This window comes from Fukomys damarensis, unplaced genomic scaffold, assembly GCF_012274545.1.
Source record: "Fukomys damarensis isolate Sample0158 unplaced genomic scaffold, DMR_v1.0_HiC HiC_scaffold_24, whole genome shotgun sequence".
NCBI classification, from domain to species: Eukaryota; Metazoa; Chordata; class Mammalia; order Rodentia; family Bathyergidae; genus Fukomys; species Fukomys damarensis.
In genome coordinates, this window is record NW_022900936.1 from 45,340,014 (window position 1) to 45,353,525 (window position 13,512).

Consider the following 13,512-nt stretch of genomic DNA (forward strand, 5'->3'; position numbering starts at 1 on the left):
CACACACACACACACACACACACACACACACACACACGCCATCTTGAAATTTTATGCCAGAATAATATATGATTCACATTTGAAGATCATTTTTCTTGTAACTTTGTAAGTTAAGTCACAGTAGGAAAAACTATACAGATGGGCAACTAAGGTACTTTTGTAGTTCTTCAGGAGTGGTACAGTAAAAAAAGTGGTCATCATAGTAAACGTGGAAATGGGGAAGAGGACTGAAGTATTACAAAGATAGGAAAAGCACTAGTAAGTTATGTACAAGTGAAGAAAGATAAGTCAGTAATATTGTGTATATGCATTTATTACGTATATTGTAGATAACTAAAGTGTTGATAGAAGCAGTCACCCATTTTGTTCTCTTAATCAAGTTTTCCCTACATTACCACTATTATAAACTAGATTAGGTTATCAATAGTACTGGACCATTAGCTACAAACTATGCTCCTAACACAGTTGTAAATTCTGGGGATGTGCCAATGCAGAAAATAGTTTCTTCTCAGGGAAATTAACCTGCTAATAATAGTAAATATTTATATGGAACTTTCTAAGTAGTAATTGCTTTTATAAGCTTTTATAGCATTTTCTATAAGCTATCATTAACTGTAATCCTTAGAATAATATGAAGTAGGACTTTATATTTTATATGGAGGAGTGGAAGCTGATGCAAGTAGAAGAGATTATTAACATGCTCAGAGTTACACAGCTAGTCTTGGCAGCACTGGAATTCAAACCTACATAACTTGGCTCCAAGACCCATGCTTTTGACCACTCTTTGTGTTGCCAAGACAAAAAAGAATTTAAAGTATTAAAATATATCTTTAGTTATCTTCAGACTATCTTTATTATCTATCACAGTATTGGAACTATAGCAGTTTCTCTCCATTCACTTTAGTGTTAATTATTGTAGAAGAATTTGAGGGTTATGTGTGTAAATTAGAGTGGTAAGGCTTTGAAACAGAAAAAAAGAATTGAGAATCAGGAGCATGGCCAAAATTGCTCACAATCTAGGAAAGAAAATGGGAGCTGTTCAAAAATGCAAAGTACAAGGCTGGGTCATAATAAAAGTAAACTATTTAGAAATTAACTAGTGCAATAATGTATTCTGGGTCAAGAAGGCTTACTAGAAGAGTGGATTCTAACAGAATTTTAAAGAATTTCATATTTAAATATGTGAATGTTATATTGAAATATATGGAGCGCAGTGGAGAGTAATACAAGCCAAAAAATTACTGGATATATTTTGAGGTAGGGACCACATCAGTTTAGCTGAAGAAGGGCCATGTAACAAGTGGGATTGTAGAATATTTGTTTGTTTTGTTTTTTGGTACCGGGGATTGAACTCAGGTTCCACCACCGCAAGGCAGGCGGTGGAACCACTGAGCTAAATCCCTGGCGGGATTGTAAAATATTTGTATCTTTAACACCTAACCAAGAGATTGAACCTAATTTCTATCTCTTAAAGAGAGGAAACCTATTCAAGAATGAAATGATACTTTAGTTGATCTGCAGAATAGATTGCATGGAACAGGTGATATTGGTACTGGGAACATGAGTTTTAATTTTTTGCAGTGAATATCATATTCCATATGTTACAGAGAAGAATTTCCAGTTGTAATTTTTTATTTTTAAAAGAACAAAGGAAAAAATAGTCATTAATATAAAATACTGTATTTGTGGTAATATTACTATTTTTCAACCAATGGTATTTTTGCTTTTAGTCTCTTAATTGAACTTCTTAATTGAGCTTGCTGGAAAAAAGGCTTTGGACAGGTACTAAACGGACTTTTCCTGACCATCCAGGACCACCCAGTGCTCCAGCAGAAGATCGTTCAGGAACTCCTGACAGCATTGCTTCTTCCTCCTCAGCAGCTCACCCACCAGGAGTTCAAGCACAACAGTCTCCATACACAGGAGCTCAGGCACAAGCAGGTCAGATTGAAGGTAAAATAGAGTTTAGAGTACATGTATGGAAAGAATGAGGGCAGAAATGTTTATTGGGGCATTATGCATAATGGTAAACCACTAGCATATGCAGCTATGCTGTGAAAATAGCAGTAAAAATTTTTGATTTACTGACACGGTATGACTTGGTGTTAAAACACAAATAGAATGATATGTCAGATATACTTCCAATTAATGAAAAGAAAAAATATGTTGATGCAAATAGAAATACATATTGAAAAAGGTATAGAAGAATTAATACCAGTCACTAGCAAGGGGTGGTCCACAGGAAGGAGAGTGAAATTGGAAAGGGCAACTACACACTTTATTTTGCTCCAAACTTAGGTGATGTTTTATTGCCCTCTCCCCTGTGCCCTGTACCTGCCTTCAGGAACTGTGTGTTGTTTTTATAATTTAGAAATAAATTTTAGAGTAATATTAAAGCTAACTCTGTTAACTTGTATAATTTTTGGAGAAAGACTTTATGTTTTTGCATAGTTAGTAATGTGACCTTAGTGGAAAATATCAATGTATTTTAAGTCAAATTTTTCTAAATAATAAATCTTTGGGTGAGTAATTTAGCCTCAGTGAGTTTCAGTATTCTCTTACTGATAAAAAAAAATGTGAAAATTGAGCTAAACCAGTAGTTTTAAAAGAATGTCTTTAACCTTGAATAAAATGAACTTGAGAGGTCAGTTTTTAAAATAAGTTAAAGGGGGTCATTGCTGTAGTTTAAGGAGATTGAGGAACCACAAGCTCAGGACAGAAGGTTCTGTACTGTGATGCTTCATGGAAACCTTTGGAACTGTGCAAAACATGGCAAAGTATTTACTACATTACGTTCCTACCTGATTTTATAGTGTTATTTCTGTGAATTTTCCATTCATATTAGGACCTGTAAAATCATATATTCTACTTTAAAACATTAAACACCAGATGGTGCTCTAATGTTGTATGGAAAGGTGGTAGTGTGATGTATTTTTAGCACCAGCAGCTGGTTAGTCATGACCAGAAGCAAGTGATTGTTATCAGTCATGTTAAAAAAAAGAATTGTAGCCTAAAATGAACTGAGCACTTTTGAAATAGAAACGTATGTTCCTGTAGTGATGCATTCAGAGTTGGTCACTGAATAAATTAATATGGACTAGTAGGTCTCATTTTGCTGATGAATGGTTTGAGAGAATTTCTTATTACTTAAGCCTTTTGTGAACTAACTTTATAGATATACTCTGTAGCAAAAGACAAATGCCAGTAAAACTAGAACTGAAGCAGGGATGAAATGAGGAAAAGCAGAGTTTGGGTTTGGTGAGAGTTTTCAAGTGTGTCAGGTAAACTTATGAAATGATAGTTAGAAGCCTGATTATATCTAATAAGGTTTGCTGCTCACTTATAATGGACTAAAGTTTAAGGGTCCATTAGTAGTATCTATTTAAAGTTTTCTATTAGCAACATTAAACACATTTTTTATTAGTACTTAACATTTTTCAAAGGTGTTTGTTTTGGGTATTAGACATGGATATGACAAGAATTTAAAGCATTTCAAACAACATACAGTATATCACAATTCAGTCTGGCCATATTTCAGTTGCTTAGTAGCTGCATGTAGCTAGTGGCTGTTGTAGCTAGTGACTATTGTACTGGATGGCACAACTCTAGATAAATGTAGAATTGGAGGCTACCTTATTTTTATTTTTGTAGGTTACTCTAATGTGTACTTTTTTCCCCTTGATACCAGGGATTGAACCTAGGGCCCTCATACTGAACTTCATCCCCACCCTGGTTTTAATTTTTTATTTTGAGACAGGGTCTCACGAAGCTGATGAAGCTGGGCTCGAACTTGCAGGCTTCCTGCTTCAGCCTCACAGAGTGCTGAAATTATAGGGGTGCACTGTCACATCACACTTGCGATATTATTTCAGTAGTCTGTAGGACTGAAGTAGGAAGACTAGGATGGCTATGCCCAAATTAGGTGATACATTCATGTGGGATCATTGTCATATGTGCAGTCTGTTGTTCATGGATATGTCATACAACAGATTATTATAATGAGTAAAATTCGGATGCCTCTTAGTGGAAAATTATGTGTGGTATAAGGTGTAATGGGAAGAACACAAAAAAGAAAAACTCAAGTGACCAGGATGGATTACTGAAACTATAAAAGGTGAGAAAGGATATAATTAAAATATGTAGAATTATATGTCAGTGTAATAAAATGTTGAGTACACTTTAAAATAGATTCTTATGTAACTTTTGAAACATACACAAAATAATTGACCTTTCATGTACCCATCACATGACTTCAGTATTTTGACATTCTGTGTCTTTTAAGTTATTTTCCTCTAATTGGTGTCATTCCCTACATGTATGCAAAATCAAAACTATGTGTGCTGTCTGTTGCTACCTATTATTCCCAAATGTAGACACTTAAAACAAGAAACAATTATTATATCTTTGTTATGGGTTACATAGACAATGTCTCCTAAAGATTCGTGCTGTTTTGGGGTGGCTGTTTTGTCATGGGGGTGCTATGCTCATTTGGATTCATCCACTGGTGAGTTTATCAGTTGAATGTGCTGTTAGAAGGTGGGACCTAGTCAGAAGAGGCAGATCCATGGGAATGTGACTTGGAAGGGCTCCTCACTTCTCGCTCTGCTTCCTGGCTCCCCTGATATGAGCAGCTTTCCTCCGTCTAACTGCTTCGACCATGCCTTTCCTGCCTTGGGGCCAGGAAATCATGTCTTGAAAAGGTGAGCTAAATCTTAAGTTGTGGGTGTCAAATATTATGTCCCAAGGATGAGAAAGTTACTAAGACATTTGTGCAGTTTTAGGAAGTCATTGATCTGGGACTAGCTTAGCTGGGTCGTTTTGGCTCAAGGTCTGTCATGAGGTTCCATGGGACTCCAGTCATCTGAGGCTCACCCAGAGCTGGAGGGTGCAGTTTCTTCCAAGTACATGGACCTCTCTGTAGAGTTGTTTGGGTAACCTAGTGACATGGCACCTTCCAGCAGAATGAATGATTGAGACAGAGTGGTACAAGATGGCTGTCTCCTACTTGTCTTCATAAATACCACTGTCATTTCTGCAATATTCTTTTGGTATACAGGGCATTCCTATGGAAGGGAGCACACAAGGCAGTGGATACTCACATGTTTATTCCTTATTTTTCAGTCATTTTTATATTATGGAGTGGATTGGTCAGCTTTTCATTTCTGGGACAAAATACCTGACACCTGCAACTTAAAGGATAGGAGGCTTTAGCTCATGGTTTAAGAGATTTTAAGCATAGTCAGCTGGCTATAAAGCAGACACATCTTGCCGGTAGGGCATGGTGGAGGAAAGCTGCATCCTCAGCTTCCAGAAGACAAACAAGGAAGAGCCAGAAAAAAAAAAAAAAAGACCTTTCAAAATATGCCCCTATGGACCTACTTCTTGGACTAGACTCTACTTCCTAATAGCCTGGCCTCATCTGCCTCATCTATAGATTGATCCATTGATGAAGTGTGGCAGTTAAGCTTAGTTGTCGACTTAATTGGCTCTAAAGCTGGTAAAGGGATTAGTAAAGCACACCACCTGGGTGTGTTTAGGTGGTTCGTGGAGGCATGGCTTGGGGTCTATATCTGGTTCCTGGCTTCTTCGTCTTTGGCAGTGTTTCCCTGATCTGCTTCCCTGCCATCATAAAATAAGCAACTTGGCTCTACTATATCCTTTTCTCATGATGTTTCTCCTTGGATCCAGCCTACCAAGGAGGGAATCCTCTGAAACTGTGACCCAGTTAAACCTCTCCATTTAACTTTTATTTATCAGATACTTTGTCTTAGCCATAAAAATGTGACTAATACAGAAAAGTGGTACTGAAAAATGGTGTCGTTGCTATGAGTATAGCAAACCATGTGGTTCAGAAACCCTTCAAACTGGTTTGCAGCTGGAGTTTGGACAGTGGGAGCCACAGTTTGACAGTGGGGCCAGAGAAGCCCTACGATGCATTAAGCAGAGACTAATGAGTAATTCTCATTAGAGCTCAAAAGACCAGAATACTTACTGGAATGTAGACAATAAAGGCCAGGCTCATGAGGTTTCAGTTGAGAATGAAGACTTCGTTGGGAAGTTAACTAGAAGATATACATGCTATATTCTGGCAAAAAAAAAAAAAAAAAAAAAAAAAATTGTCTATATATTATGTCCATGTCCTGAGACGGGGACACTAAATTTAAGGATTGTAGACTAATTGATCTGGCAGAGGAAATTTCAGGGCAGCCCAACATTAAGGCTATAGTATGGGTATTGCTGGCTGCTTTTAGCCAGATTTATTGTGAAAATTGGGAGAAAAAAGTAGAGCAGAAATATTTGAAAACTTGAGTTTTAGCCCAGAAAAAACCACCTGAAAAGATGAGACCAAAAGAAGTGGGATTCCTGAAGTTAACATCTTACTACCTTGTGCCCTAGATGCTGGACATGGAGCTGCAGGATTTAATGTTTGCCCTAATGAGTTTTGGTCCAGTTTTCTGTCCTGTTCCTCTCTTTCAGAATGGGAATGTTCATCTTGTGCAGTTGTTTCTTGGGATTCTATAGCTTGTTATTTATTTTTATAGGGGTTCACAGCTAAGTGTTTGGATTCTCAGAGGAGACTTGAACTTGAGACTTTTGAGCAGTCTTGGAACTGATTCTTTGGGGAAAGGATCAATATTTTTGTTTGTGTGCACGTTAGTCATCATGTTAGGCAGAATTATGAACTTGAATTATTTAGAGGTTAAGTGTGGTTTAAAGAGTTGTTTTTGTGTCATGTTAATAAGGAGTGGAATGTGACTTGATTGGCTCAACTACCTGCCTAGGGGATTAGTAAAGCACATCTTCTGGGTGGGTTGTGGAGGCATGACCTTGTGGTCTGTATCTCATCTCTGGCACTTTTTCTCTCTGCTTCTGTGCCACTGTAAAACAGGCAACTTTGTTCCACCATGCACTTCTGCCTTCATGTTCCTGACTTAGAGCCAGCTTGACATGGATTGAAACCTGTGAAACTGTGAGCCAATTAAATCTCTCCTTTAAATTTTATATGTCAAGTACTTTATCCCAGCAATGAGTAGGTGGTATGATACATGAGGGTATTGGCCCCATGATTCAATTGCCTTCAAAAAGCCTTACCTCTAAACACATGAGACTTTTGAGGAACATTTTAGATCTGAATTATATCATGGAGGTAAAACATTTTAATTTCTGTGAATGTAATGAATACCAGTGCTATATATATGCAGAAGTCTTTGGGAATTTCATGGAGACTGGCACTATCACCTTCTATAGCAAAGTACATTCCCAGAAATTTCACTACTATTCTTTGTTTCTTTCTATTCTTTTTTTCCTCTTAAGTAATTTTTACTGCTTTTTAACTTAACTCTGTCATTGATTCCTTTTGCATACGTAATGCATAAAATATAGCTTACATTTTTTTAAATTTAAAACATTGCTGTAAACAATGTGTGTACCTTGTCTTTGCAGTTCTTTCAAGTATATAAAGATGTTGTTTCTTGATTTTTTTGGTTTTGTTTTTTTTTTTGTTTTTACAATTAAGCACAAATTCAAAATACTATAATAGAGTCCCAGTGATTTTGCATGAAATAGTTTTAAAATAAGTAAAGGAACACTTTGCAGAGATAGTAATAAACCTCTGAAATTTTTAACCCTAGGAGTGATATTTTTCAAATAAGTTTCTAGCACTTTAGGAAACTATATCCAGAAAAAAAAAAAAATCCAGAACCTTTAGTAGTTTTGCCATGTACATTTAAAAATAATTATGCTTTTTGAATGTGTGTTCTTTAGAATCTTTGATGAAAACAGTCTACTACAGGGAGTCTTATTCTCATCCATTTTGATGATGTCTAAATTTTTATTTAATGGATAATGTATGTGTTAGTCACTTTTTTGTTAGTGGGACAAAAGTACTGATGTACATAAAGGAGAAAAGATTTATATTGGCTCATAGTCTCAGGTGGTTCAGTCCATGGTATACTGGCTCCAAGGCAAAAATGGCATGTTAAAAAGGCCTGGTGAATGTAGGTTGTTCACCCCATGTAGCCAGGAAGCAGGAAGAGAGGGAGGAGCCAAAGAAGATGTATCCTCCAAAGGCACACCTCCAGACCCACCTCCTCCACCTGGGCTCTTACCTCTTTAACAGTGTGTACTGATTCACTTCTAAGTATGTGTAGTGTCCCCATGACCCAGTCATCTTAGGGAAGTACCCTCACTGAACACATGAGACTTTTGGACAAATTTTAGATTTAAACCATAACAATGTGCAAACCTTTGTAAACTAAAGCTTTGGAATTATGCCTGGTTTTCCACGATACAGCTTTTGGCTACTGATGGTTCTGTTCTTAGCTGTTTACTTCAGGTAAGTTGCTTTATCATTCTGTATCTGAAGCAGTGCTGAGATTGAGCCTTTTTTTCCTCATGTATTTATTGTTCATTCTTTGCAAATTCTTCCATTGTACAATTAATTGTTCTAATTTCTGAGAATTAGAATTTACTGTTATATCTTTTACTTAATTTTCCCACTTGATTATATTTCCATACCTTTTTACCTTTAGATTTTCATTGCTTCTATTCTAAAACTGAGTTATGAAATATAATCCATTATTAAAGTGATATTTAAATTTGGTTAGCTTCTGTGCTCTTGATGTCTTAATACTATTAAGAAAACATTGAAGAAAAATCTTGTTTTTATTGTTTTAAGAAAGATTAGTAGTTTAAAAATAGTTGAGAATATTTATTTTTATTACTTAAAGAATGTATTACTTTTTGGTATGAAATAAACTGGCTGTAAGTATAGGCATAAGACACCCTTAGGACTGAGCAGCTGTTATAGTACATACAGTGGACTTCATGTCTTGATCTAAGCCTGTGAGTTCTTGCTGCTTACTGTACTTGAATATGAGTGACATTAGTAAAGCATTTGTTTGGTTTTCAGAACTTGTCTTACTTTTTGGTCATAAAGATCAGATTTTCCCAGAGTCTTTTGATTAACAGCAGGTAGTTTGAATTTTATACAGAATACGCCTGTGTGATTATTTTGAAGATTTAAATACTAGCAAGGTGGAAATTAAAGCCGTTAAATTTCAGAGAAGTAGAGATGGTAAAGACATAAGTCAATACATCCTTTCTTGATTGAAAAATTTCATGTTATAAGTGTCTTAACGGATTTCTTCAGAGGAACTGTAATCTACTGGCCCAAATAGAGCTCTGTGTCCAATAATACATCCCCAGTGCTAAAGAGGTCTATCATTGTTAAAAAGTGCAATGAAGAACTATTTAGGCTTTATCGATTCCACATAATTGGCTAGGATATCAAGATATTGGATTATCGTAGAAAACCAAACCATCAGCAAATTTCAAAGGTGTTTCTGATTTCTAGAAAAAAATATTGTTATTTAGTCGCTACCATAGTAACCATTCATGAAAGGATAAATGTAACACTTTAGGAAAGATTGAGAAATTATTGTCCCCTTTTCTCAGATTTTTATCTATCGATTTTTTCAACTAACTTGATTTTCATTGAACATAGCAGTACTTTTTTAATGTCATATGGGTTTGGAAACATTTCTAGAGTTTATGAAGTAGGAGCCACTAGTGTTAAATCATTTAACACTATGTTTCCTGCCAATTAAGAGTTCTCTGCAGTCTTACATTATTTATTTTTCTCTTTTGTAGTCATTTAAAGGGGAACAAACACATTGTATGTGGTCATTCAGTGTGTTTATGTATTTGGATGGATAGGAGAATATAATGCTTTAAAAATATTTTTCTCTGCTAATCTAGATGGCCTTTTTTCCTTGTATTTTCTTTTGTAGGTCAAATGTACCAACAGTACCAGCAACAAGCTGGCTATGGTGCACAGCAGCCTCAGGCTCCGCCTCAGCAACCTCAGCAGTATGGTATTCAATATTCAGGTGAGCAGGTGTTGAAAGGGAGGTGGCTTATGGTTTTTGATCTATTTCTGTACTTAAGCTCTTCCCTTTAAGTATATGACTGTAATACAGCCATAATAGGTATTAAATACTTATCAGAGGAGACATTTGTTTTATTTAAAATTTATATATAAATGTTTTATTGGAAAGATTAATATTTCTTTTCTTGTGGGCAAATAAGGCAGTAGATGATTCTGTAATAACTTGTAGTATAAAAAAGCCTGTAGTACAAAGCTATCTCTTATGAACATGATCAGCTTAGCTCTAAATGGCTTAGAACTGCAAAAGAGACAACATTCCACCCCATTTATATGTAACACATGATTCCGGTGTACTCTTAGTACCTGTAGAAATATTAACAGTTCTCTCAGACTTACAAAAGTGATCTTATTTTTAAAAAAGTAAATTAAGCTACTTAGGTGTTTATATCTCCTTAAAGAATGTAGGAATATCAAAAATTGGCTGTAAAATAATTTAAAATGTAATTCATTCAACAAAAAACATTACGTTTAGTTGTTTTAAGTAAGCATCCAGGGTGTTTTGTTTTTGTTATACCTCTGTTTATTGAAGATTATGTATATTTAAATATGATAAATCACTTTGATGCAGCTTTGATTATACTTTAGGCAATTTTATATTTTTGCCAGAGAGTTCCAATTCCAAGTCTTGGTTTACAGCCAGAAATTTAAGAATAACACTTTCAACTGTAATTAAAAATAATTTATGAGCTGCTCAAAGTGATGGATGCCTATATTGCAGCTACTTGGGAGGTAGAAATAGGAAGACTGGAAGTTGGAGACTATGCTGGATGATTGGGACCCTTGGATGATTGAGACAAATAAGACCCTGTTTTAACATAAAAGTAAATAATACCCAAGGTTGTAATTCAGTAGTAAGAGTGCTTGCATAGCATGTGTGAGGCCCTGGCTTCAATCCCCAGTCAAAAAGGAGATATAAGTTGAATTTTGTCTACATTATATTTTACAGAGTTTTGTATTACCAAATTGAGCAGAGGTCAGCAAACTTGCCTTTTTTTGTGAATAGTTTTAATAGAACATTTCTAACCCTGTTCATTTCGATATTTTTAGTTGCTAATTTGGCACAATAATGGCAGAATTGAGTAGTTGCAATAAATATGATGTGGTCCACAAAGCTTAAAATATTTACTATCTGCTTCAGTATTTGCAGGAGAGACTATAAATAAGCCTTAAAAATACTTCTTTGCCAAATTAAACCTTTCCTTGGAAAAAGTGTCCTTTTTTGTATAAATTTGCTGACCCCTGATCTAGACCATAAAATTCTGTCATAAATTGGAATTCCATATATTTTAACACTAACAACAATTTTATCTGGGTTGTATGTTTATTTGGGTGGTATGACTTAACCTGTGACTGGTACTTTTTAATTGTATAAAACAAATGGAATAAACTTAAGATCTAGTCATCATCTAAACTAGAGGATTAGCTCATACTGTGCTTCACAATCACTGAGGAGCTTCTTGATGTTTGGGTTCTGTTTGTGTAGATTTGTTTGATATTTGGTTAGGGGTTGGACTCAGGCTTTGATAAAATATTTTAAAAGCATCACAGGTCATCTGCAGCCAGGCCTTGGGATCAATCATTTTATCCCATTTACTCATTTTATAAATGAGGCACATAGAGTTAAAGAGGTTGTGACTTGTCATAGGACATATAACCATTCAGTGGGAGAGCTGGACCAAACCCTAGTTCTATGAATTTTGTAGTTTCCTGTGTCATTCTGCATTGTCCACTCTAGACTAAGAGTTAACACTTTCTCTGTGAAAATCTAGATAGCATTTTAGATTTTGTACACTATATGGTGCTTTTCTTATTCATTGATTTAAAAAAATCAGAATTTCTGATTCTTGGAATTTCTGATATTCTTTACTGAAAGTTACTCATTTTTTTTCAGGGGCAGGAATGGAAGTGGGAGATTAAAATAAATAGCAAAAAGCACTGCCACATTATAATTATTATAATTTAATTATAATTAAAGATTAGGAGATTTAATGAAATGCTACCTTCAGCTCTTAGGGTTAGTCCCCCTCTTGCATAGTAATTAAGGATCTGGTTGTTTCCTGACACAGTTTAGATTTCATTTGCCAGGATAAAAAGGCAGCTTTTTAAATTTTCCCTTCAGTCTTAAATGAGATAGACATTTTCAGCATAAAGCTGAATTCTTGCGTTTTGCTAAAAATTAACAATAGATAATTAAGTTCAGGGTGGGGGATTTAGCTCAGTGGTTCTGCTGCCTGCCTCACAAGCTCAAGGACCCGAGTTCAATCCTGGGTACCAAAAAAAAAAAAACAAACCATAATTAAGTTCAAAACTTTTATGTAGAGGATAGGAGAAATTATATGGCATTCAAGATTTTGTCATGAATTTATTTAATTTAGTTAAGTATTTAGATGCTACCATGAATAAAAAGCTTTTAGATTTGATTCTTATTAACAGCTCAGCTTACTATTAATAATTTTAGGGTTTTCACTCAGTAAAATTTAGTTCTTTTGAAATTATCTTTGTATTTCTGATCCCAATAGTCCTATTAACTTGAATTTGATTGAGAGTTATGGAAATAAATTGGACCATTTTGACACTGTTGGTTTGCCAGTTTCCCTCTAACCTTTTACAGTTTTGTTCATGGACTGTATCATAAAGGTTTCTTTCATGAGTAAATTTTGAACCCAAGTTCAAGGTGAGTTCAGAATATACTCAAATTCATTCAATCCTTTTTTTTTAAATTCAGGGTTGTACATATTTTAATAATTTTCTTATGTATCTGGTATTTAATGCTGACAGGATTCCAGTCATTGGAGAGGTTTCATTGCAAGTAGCTGCAGGTGTGTTTCATGGTAGAGATAAAAAGTTTTCAGTGAAGCAGACTTTGTTTTTAAAAAATTACATCCTTGTTAATAATGTAGATGTTGATTTTGTGGAGCAATACAGTATGCTTTCTGTATATTATGCTGTACAACTAAGTTAAAGTTTTAGTTGTGCAAAAGCCATCAGGTATCAAATATAAAAGAAATGAAAAATTTTAAGAATTGTAGAAATGGTACATAGTATTTATTCTTAAATGACATAATAACCGAGTAAATAAAATGTAAAGCATCTCAGTGTAATACAGTGTATCATTGGGATCTTGTTCCTTTGCATGATATGTCTTGGTTCTTATTTTTTCCCCATTCCCCTGCCCTCCCTTCACCCCCTCTACCCTTCGCCATTTGCAGACTTTGTTTCCATTTTTTCCTATTCTCTTTTCTTTTCCCTTCTTACCTTCCCCTATCCCTCCCACTTCCCCTATACCTTTAGACATTTTTTCCTATTACACAATATCAATTATATATTTTGATTCTTATTTACACTTTTAGTTTATCACACCAGAGAAACTATTCAGTATTTACGTGTGTCCTTTTAATTTCACTTGAGTAGGTCCTCAGTCTGCATCCACTTAGCTATAAATGTCTCTAGTTTCTCATTCTTTATGGCTGAGTAGTACTCCATTTTACACACACACACACACACACCACATCTTCTTTATCCAGTCTCAAGTTGATGGGCAATTAGGCTGTTTATAACTGTGC

At 35.1% G+C, this 13,512-nt stretch overlaps 1 protein-coding gene across 2 annotated transcripts in view; it reads left to right on the forward strand.

Moving 5' to 3' along the window:
* Tfg (trafficking from ER to golgi regulator) overlaps positions 1–13,512 on the forward strand; it is a 29,099-nt gene that overhangs the window by 13,835 nt on the left and 1,752 nt on the right. The window contains exons 5-6 of one of the 2 annotated variants that reach the window (XM_010639624.3): positions 1,813–1,941; positions 9,792–9,890. In XM_010639624.3, coding sequence (XP_010637926.1) covers positions 1,813–1,941; positions 9,792–9,890 — 228 coding nt within the window. Of the gene's footprint in view, positions 1–1,812; positions 1,954–9,791; positions 9,891–13,512 lie in introns of both variants that reach the window. The other variant, XM_010639623.3, reaches the window with a different exon arrangement.